The following is an 8556-nucleotide window of genomic DNA, read 5'->3' on the forward strand; positions in this document are numbered from 1 at the left end:
GGGGCTCGCTGCCCACGCCCTCTGCCGCAGTTCTTGTTGGCAGAGCTGAACACCTTCTACCTGAAGTTCGTGCTGTGGCTGCCCCCCGAGCACTACCTGGTCCTCCTGCGGCTGGTCTTCTTCGTGAACGTGGGCGGCGTGGCCATGCGGGAGATCTACGACTTCATGGACGACCCGTGAGGGCCGCAGGCTGGGGCGGGACCAGCGGGGGGCGGAGCTGGCACCACCGCGCCCGCCCCAACCTCGAGCCCTCCCTCTGCAGGAAGCCACACAAGAAGCTGGGCCAGCAGGCCTGGCTGGTGGCCGCCATCACCGCCACGGAGCTGCTCATCGTGGTCAAGTACGACCCGCACACGCTCACGCTGTCCCTGCCCTTCTACATTGCGCAGTGCTGGACGCTCGGCTCCGTGCTGGTGCTCACCTGGACCGTCTGGCGCTTCTTCCTGCGGTGAGCAGCCCCCTGCGGCCCGCGCAGGCTGCCACCTGCTCCCAGCCGGGCTTTGACTGGGCGCGGTCCTGCGTGGTTCTGTGCTCCCCACTCCGGCCGAGCAGAGCAGTGTAGCGGGGCCTCTGCAGGCCGGCTGTCAGTGACACAGTCCCCACTGCCCCCAGGGACATCACCCTGCGGTATAAGGAGACCCGGCGGCAGAAGCAGCAGAGCGGCGGTGACCAGGGCGGTGCTGTTGGCCCCGTGGACGGGCAGCCGCCTGGACCGGGCGACCCCCCGGAGCCAGCGCAGGCTGAGAGGGAGGGGGCGCCGGCTCTGAACTGACACCGCCCTTCGTGACCACCGGGACCCTGGCCTGCTGTCCCCGCACCGTGACTCCCGCCGGGAGCCTGACGGGCCTCGCCTCCTGGGTCTTCCCTCTTCTCTGTGCGTGTGCATGACGGGCTCAGCGAGGAGGGCGTGAAGGCGGTCCAGCCCAGGCTGCGGTGTGCGTGCGGCATGTGTGCATGCGTGTGGCGTGTGCGGGGGACGCGTGTGAGGGTGCGTGTGTGTAAGAGTTGTGCCTCTCGGGCTGGCAGGTGTGGCTGGGGTCTCTGCGTGGTCGGCCCACTGGCCTCTGGGTCCACACCAGGCCCTTGGGCCCCCTTTCTCCCTGCTGGCGCCCGTTGGCCCCCTGGCGGCCTGTGTCGGTGCCCAACCCACGGACACGCGAGGTGGCGGAGACAGGTGGACACATGCGGCCCGGAGCCGCTCCCTTGGAGGCTCCCTCCAGCTCCACCAACACGGAGGCGTGTGCACGCGGCAGAGGGCGCTGTGGCGTCGCGTCCAAAGCTCCAAGGCCCAGGGGCCCAGGGTGGGCAGAGGGTCATGGGGTCTCTGGCCTGGACCCAATGGTCATCTCCGTGAGCAAACAGAATAAAGCAGCAGTGGCCTGCGGCTCGTGTCCTTGGCACTCCCAGCCCCGCCGTGCACCCACGCCTGCCTCCCTGCGACGTCTCCCAGATGGGGAGAGAGCCCGGCGGGCAGGGCTGCTGGGCCCAGACAGACCTCCCACCCCAGCTGTACCCTCAGTGGAACCTGGGTGTGGGTGCGGCTGCTCTGAAAAGTAACCCATAAGTGAAAAGAGCTCCGGGTCCCCAAGTCCCCACCCCGGCTGTGAGGACCCTCCCTGCCCTCTTGGGGTGGACCCAGTCTGCCCCCAGGAGGACTCTGGCCTCAGACGGCTGGGTTTCCTTGGTTTAGGGGGAGTCAGAACTGTAGAGATGAGAACAGGCCTGGTGCCTGGGCCTGTGGGTATCGGGGCGGCCGTGGAAGGGCTGCCAGCCACGGGCACGCTGCGCGTGCACTTGTCCCGGCTGTGCCATGGCGGCAGCTCACCTCACCAATTCACATGATCTTGAGGCTTCTCTGCCAGCTCCCCAGCCTTTGTCTCCCGTGGCCCTGGCGCTGTGGGAGCATGGGCCACAGTCCCGGGGCACTCACAGCGGGTGCTTGGGACCGCTGGGCACTGCTAGTGGTGACGGGGCCTGGCACGTCCTGAGGCGCGCCCTTGGCCGGCTTGGCTGTACTACGTGGAGGAGCTGCGTCGGCACCAGATACGTAGTCCTGTGCCCCCAGCACCACTGGTGGGGGTGGTGGCGCCTCACGCACCATCACTGCTTCGGGCCTCAGCCTCCCTCTCTTCAGTGGGGGAGGTTTGGTGGCCTCTCGCTCCCCTTGTCCCAAGCCCGGCTCAGGCAGTCCGCGGGTCTCGGTACTTGTGGTCTCTGGCACGAGATGCCACAGGCTCACCTTGTGCGTGTCCTGCCTCGTTCCTGGCGGGGCAGGGGTCACAACTGGAAGCTGCACGTGGGGCTCTGAAGGGCTGCCATGGCGCTGGACACTGGAAGCTGCTGTGTCCAATGGGTCCCTCCTGCCTGCCAGTCAGGGCAGGTCACCCGTGTTGGCAAGATGAGGCCAGCTAAACTTGAGGGTGGAACTTGGCCCCCCGTCCCAAGGCCGTAGGCTCTGCTCGCCCACCACACAGGGCTGCTGGCTGCGGCAAGCCCGGCTCCCGAGGGCTGCGCTTCCCACCCGCCTCGGTGTGGCGGCCCTCGCCGAACTTCCAGGACAGGCCCCGAGAAAGTGACGGAGGCAGCCGCCAGGACCCAGGACGTGAACTGTTCTGGCTGCTAAGTCTGTGGTCTGGGGCAGCAAGACTGTCCACAGGGGCACCCCACCCAACACGGGGTGTCTCGCGGGAACCGCACAAGAAAGGACAAGGATCCTCTTGCCTAAAAAGTGCTTTAATAGTTATAAAGTGTCCAAAATTTTCTTCCCTAAGTTGACTTGATTTTCTCTTCAGTCAGAGCTGACACTAGAGTCCCTAGGGCTGACCAGGCGCCCATGGGGGACAATGGCGGGCGGAACAGGTTTCCAGAGCTGGGGCCGGGGGCCTCAGGAGATGATCTTCAGGCTCGGCTTGCTCTCCTCCAGGGCCCGCAGGCGGTTGTCTGTGTCCTCCATCCAGTAGGTGTCGAATAGGCTGCACAGAGGTCAGGGAGTGGGCTGGGACCATGGCCTGTGTCACCCTGTCCCCCCGCTCCGGCCACACCGCCCACCACAACTTTGTCACTTACACCAGCTTCTCCAGCATACAGCCGGGCTGCTGGAGGCTCTCCGCCAGCTGCAGGACGCCCACGTCGCTCATACAGTTGTTGCTGAGGTCCAGCTCACACAGACTGTGGTTGGCCAGCAGGAGCGAGGCCAGGCTGCTGCAGCCGTTGTTGGTCACCTCGCAGTCCCCCAGGCTGGGCAGAGAGCAGGGCAGAAGTCAGAACAAAGGCCACACCCCCAGGCTGCCACTAACGGGCCAAGTGACCTGGGCCTGCACCAGCACCTGAACATGGAGGGTGAGGGGACCCACACGCCACCATGCCCACGGACCCTGAAACACGTGCACGTGGCACGTCAAGACCCCGGATCAGAGCTGTCACCCAGACCTCAGCCTTGAGCATGTGGCTTTCTCGGTGGCCTTGAACGAACCGCAAAGGTGGGAAGGGCACTCAGAGCTCTGCACAGTGACAGCGGCAGTCACGGACTGACCTGAGGCCGCAGGCACGTCCCGGACTTAGGCCCCCAGCCTCCGCTGGCAGAGTTGGGCACCCAGGGGCCTCTGGGAGGGGACACGCTGCATGACGAGGGAGGACAGCAGAAAGGCAGTTTGGAGGCGGCTGTCTCCCCCAGAGGGCCTCACCTGTACCCCTCACTTCCTCACTACCTGAGAGCCAGGGGCCGGCGTGGGCAAGCCGGCGAAGGTGGCAGCCACAGAGGCCGAGGGGAGGGGCAGGTGGTGGTGACAGGAGATGCCCAGCGCACCAAGGCCTCCAGAATCCAGGGAAAGGCTGTGGGGACCAGCCACACAGCTGGACGGGCTCAGCCTTCAGGGCTAGGGCTTCCCACACCCAGCTTCAACATGTGCTCCACCCAGGATGACCAGGTGTCCTCGAAAGCCACCAGAGAGAGGCACAGACCAGGACACAAAACACACGAAGTAAAAAAAAATGGGCGACGTGGGCCCAACCCTGACCCCTAACGGGGGGCTCCTGAGCGCTGTAGGCAGGCAGGCCATCAGAGGCCTGGCCACGAGTCCGGCACCAAACGAACCGGGCCCACGTCGGACAAGGAGCTCTGAACCCCAAAACACGACAGGTGGCCCCACAGGAAGCAGATGAGACAAAGGGTCCCAGCAGACGGGACTCAGCCCGGGGGCCTCGTCCTCCTGGGGGCAGAAGCCAGGCCCCGGGACTGCCCCTCGGAGTCCGCTCCGGAAGCGCTAAGAGGTGGAAGTTAGCAAAAGCAGACGGGATCCCGAGGGACATGCAGAACTGGGCTCCTGCACGGGAGGGAGGGCCGGTGACGAAGGGAACCGCGCCAGCATGCCACAGCATGCGCACACGCTCGGTCACGCACGCTCACCAGAGCACCCGCAGCACCGCGCCGGGCTGGCCCAGGCCCTGGCAGAGCTGCTGCACGCCGGCGTCCCCCAGGCTGTTGCCACTCAGCTGAAGCTCCAGGAGCCGCGTGTTCCGGGCCAGCATGGCGCTGAAGTGCTGGCAGCAGGCGGCCGTGAAGCCGCAGGACTTCGCCCTGTGGGAGACGGACAGGACTGGGCCACGCCTCCGGGTCTCTGGGGAGTCACCTACACCCCCACCCCGAGGGCCGCTGGCGCCTTCCCACCTCACAGGGGCACCTGCAGCTCGACGGCCGCTCCTGCTCCTGCGTCGCCCTCAGGAGCAGCAGTGCGCCTGGGTCCTCAGCCCCGGCACTGTCCCCACCAGGCCCCATCTCCCTGCTCACAGGGCCCCTCCCCTTGGGGGTCTTCGTCCCGCGCTCACCACAGGGACTCCAGGTGGCAGCTGGGCGCCAGCAGGCTCTCGCACAGCAGCTGGGCGCCCTCATCCCCGACCGCATTGCCGGCCACACTGAGCTCCTTCAGGCTCCCCTTGGCCTTAAGGACACGGCAGAGATCTCTGCAGCCACTGGCCGTGATGTCACACTCCCAGAGCCTGCAGGAGGAGGCCTGGTCACTGCACAGCCACCAAGGGCCACACCGGCCCAGTGCAACATTCTTGGGCACTCCCCGTGCCACCTGCCACAGCCCTGGGAGAGAGCTGGCGGGGGGAGGGGGCGGTGCCCAGCAAAATAGCGTGTCAGGGCTACTCCAGACCCTCCGGCCAGCTGTCCAGAGACCAACTCACCACAGGGTCCGGAGCTGGGAGCTGGGGCTCAGCAGCCCGGGGCACAGCTTCGCGATGCCTGCGTCACCCAGCTTGTTGTCGCCCAGCTCCAGCGTGCACAGGGAGGCCTTGGAGGCCACGATGCTGCCCAGGTCCTGGCAGCTGGCCAGCGTGAGGTTGCAGCCCTCCAGCCTGAGGGCACAGGAGGCGCTGTGGCAGCTGCCCCATCCCCCACCCCCGAACCACCCCCCAGACCCGGCCTCACCTGAGCGACTCCAGAGGGGAGGCAGAGTCCGCCAGGCCGCGGCACAGGGCCCGCACGCCGGCATCGCCCAGGTCATTGTTGCTCACCATGAGCTCCTTGAACTCCCGCTTGGCCCTGAGCACCGCGGCCAGGGGCTCGCAGCTGGCGGCCGTCAGGTTGCAGTACTCCACCCTGGGGGCCGGCGGGCAGTCATCCCAGCGCCCGGGGCGGTGTGGTCCAGGCGCATCCCTCAGTCTCCCCCCTGCCCCCGCAGACACCCAGGCCCTCCCGGACACCACCCACTGACCAGCAGCGCCGCCCCAAGCTCCGCGTCCAGGGGCCTCCACGTGGGCCTTCCCAGCTCAGCCTCCTGCCTCTGTGGAGCCCGCCTGCCTGCTCACTGTGCCAGGCTGCCCCAAACTCAAGTGAAGGGCACAGGCCAGCTGCCAGCTCCTTCCAGAGGAAATGTCACCAAGGAGGAACATCTGCAGGCCCCCGAGAGCCCCCTCCTTCAACATTCCCTACAGCCAGTGTGCCAGCAGGGTACCTGCCCAAGGGACAGGTGGGTGCAGGGCTGGGGGAGGGCAAGGAGAACTCACTGCAGCCTCTCGATGTGGCACTGGGGGTCCAGGAGGCCGTCGCACAGGAGCCGCAGGCCTGCGTCCCCCAACGGGTTGTTGCTGAGGTACAGCTCACGCAGGGTGGGCACGGAGCGCAGCGCGCCGGGCAGGACCCCACAGCCAGCCTCTGTCAGGCCACAGTTCTGGACGCTGTGGGAGCAGCATGCGGCCGTCACAGGGGCGCCACGCAGCCCGGCCTTGCGGACGGGCCTCGCCTGCGCCTCCCGCGGTCGGGCTCTCGGGGCCACCTGCAGCGGGCAGGGGGGCCTCAGATGCGCCTCAGGCACGAGGAAGCTGGGTCTCCGCACGTCGACCCTCACTGGGTAGCAGGGCTGGAGCTCACCTGAGCTTCTGGATCTTGCAGGTGGGGCTGTGCAGGCCCTGGAGGAGCAGCCGCATGCCGGCGTCGCCCAGCTCATTGTTGCAAAGGTTGAGCTCCGTCAGGGTGGGGTTGTCCCCGAGGGCAGAGCTGATGTCCTTGCAGCGCCCTTCCGTGATGCCACAGTCGATCAGCCTGCGGACGAGACACTCAGATGGCCAGATCACGTGGCAGATTGTGACCCAGAAATGAGCCAAGAACAGGGTGGGTCACAACCACGATGTTGTAAGTGAAACAGAGTGACCGGACCAGACGGCCAGCCAGGGCCCGAGCACGGGACTGGAGCAACAACGAACTGCGTGGGACACTGAATGCGAGGGGGTGGGGGGGACGCCAGCTCTTGCTCACAGAAGGTGACAACTGACAAATAGAAGGAATGACGCCATTAAAAGCCCCAGTGAGGCAAAGGCCCAGCCACATCCATGGTGGCAAGCTCTGCCGAGGGAAGCTAAAGTCGCAAGGCAACACTGGGCAGACACAGGACACGCACGGAATACAGGGTGTCTCACCCCAGCTACGTGTTAGAGGGAAAAGCAGCAGAGAACTGGCACGCACCCCCTTAACAGGTGGTCACGTGATGGGGCAACCACGTGGTGTCACTGGGACCATACACTCCACAATATGATGTGCCTGGCAGAGCGAATATCTCTGTATTCTTGCCCAAAATGTGTGGCTCAGCCAAGGGAAGACATCAGAGGGACTTTCTCCAGACCTGAGCCGACCCAAGAGGCAGATAGCCAAGGACAAGGAAGGACAGAGGGGCCGTCCCAGATGGCGGGGCCAAGGAGACGTGATAACGAATGCCACGGAGGACCCTGAACGAGGACAGGAAAAGATACTGGGAAAGCTGGTGACACTGGTGTCAGGGCGGCTGTGTGGGGCTCCTCGTTCTGACCAGGGCCCCAGGGGATGGGGTGCTGACTTCAGGGGAAGCGGGACACAGGGCGCCCCAACTGTCTTGAGAACTCTTCTGAGAACCTAGACCGATTTCAGACCCGTTAAAGAGACAACAAGCAGGCAGCTTCTCTCTCGGTGAGAAGCCCGAGGACTACTGGGTCTGAGGACAAGCAGGGATGGACACAGCGGACTGAGCCCTGCCCACCAGGCCTGAGCCGGGAACGGGCGTCCGCTTTCAGATGACTGGGAAAAAAGAAGACAGCATTTCACGGCCCGTGAAAGCCACAGTGTACCTCCTACCTCCAGAAGCGGAGGGGCCTTCGCAGCGTGCCCACCTGTGGGCCCCGGCCTGCCGGCCACCCTGCAGGAACCGGGCGAGAGCGTCCCTACCTGACCACCTGGTGCTGCTGGATCAGCGGCAGGAGTTCTGTCCACCGGGCGTCACTCAGCTGCTCGAAGTGGATGTCGAGACTCATGGTGAGGGATGGGGAGTTTTCTGGGCGGAAGGCAGAGGGAGGAAGAGACGATTTTAGCCCAAGTGTCACGGTTTGAGGGGCCGGACATCCTGCAGGTGGGCTGACGTCGCGGGAGACGCCTCGGCCTCCCCCGGGCCCGCGCTTTCTTTCCTTCCCTCAGCCCCTAGGAGCGGGAACGGGGGAGGGCAAGGGGCTGTGCCCACTGGCGAAGGCCACCGCGGGCCACAGTTCTGGAGACGTGGCTGTGGGAGCAGAGGCTGCACTCACCCTCCAGCCTCCCGCACCCCTCTTTTTGGCACCCCCTGCCCCAGAGCGGGCCGGGACCTGCACCTGCCACCTGAAGCCCCTGCCTCTCATTTGCCTGGACAAGGATGGGGTGGGAGACGTGGCCTGTGAGCCTGGACACAAGTGTGGCCCCCAGCCAGGTGCACAGGACTGGCAATCTGGCGATGCCAGGGAAACTGACAACAAGAGGGGTGCACTGGCTAGGCCGTCCACAGAGCCAGAGGCCCCCCAAGACACGAGCACCCTAGGCCTCATCACCCTGAAGCAGGTTGGTGTGAGGGACAGGTTCCTGTGGTCAGGTAACAGTTCCCCAAGAGGCACCAGCCACAGGAGCCTAGAACAGAACACAGCAGGTGGAGAGGGTACCGAGGCCCAGTGGCCTGCACACCCTGGGTGGCCAGCTTCTGCTACCCCTTTCCAGGGGCTTGGGACTCTGCACTGGCCAGGGAACATCCTCTGCCCCGCCCTGGCTGTGAGGCAGGCTGGGCA

At 65.7% G+C, this 8556-nt stretch overlaps 2 protein-coding genes across 6 annotated transcripts in view; one reads left to right on the forward strand and one right to left on the reverse strand.

Annotated features, from left to right (window-relative positions):
* Nucleotides 1–1384, forward strand: part of PTDSS2 (phosphatidylserine synthase 2) — a 31116-nt gene extending 29732 nt beyond the window's left edge. For 4 of the 5 annotated variants that reach the window (XM_015588761.2, XM_015588762.2, XM_015588763.2 and 1 more), the window contains exons 10-12: nt 31–176; nt 263–448; nt 613–1384. In XM_015588761.2, coding sequence (XP_015444247.1) covers nt 31–176; nt 263–448; nt 613–772 — 492 coding nt within the window. In that variant the 3' untranslated portion in view covers nt 773–1384. The remainder of the gene's footprint in view (nt 1–30; nt 177–262; nt 449–612) is intronic. The other variant, XM_015588765.2, reaches the window with a different exon arrangement.
* A 1328-nt stretch (nt 1385–2712) lies between these two features.
* Nucleotides 2713–7836, reverse strand: RNH1 (ribonuclease/angiogenin inhibitor 1). The gene is made up of 9 exons (XM_006910949.3): nt 7697–7836; nt 6374–6544; nt 6010–6180; nt 5432–5602; nt 5188–5358; nt 4825–4995; nt 4406–4576; nt 3067–3237; nt 2713–2972 (listed from the first exon to the last, which is right to left on the reverse strand). Exons 1-9 carry the CDS (start codon nt 7780–7782, stop codon nt 2885–2887), a joined length of 1371 nt encoding a protein of 456 aa, XP_006911011.1. The 5' UTR covers nt 7783–7836; the 3' UTR covers nt 2713–2884.
* Nucleotides 7837–8556: the final 720 nt, after the last annotated feature.

The sequence above is a fragment of the Pteropus alecto genome, unplaced genomic scaffold, assembly GCF_000325575.1.
Source record: "Pteropus alecto unplaced genomic scaffold, ASM32557v1 scaffold43, whole genome shotgun sequence".
Classification (NCBI taxonomy): Eukaryota; Metazoa; Chordata; class Mammalia; order Chiroptera; family Pteropodidae; genus Pteropus; species Pteropus alecto.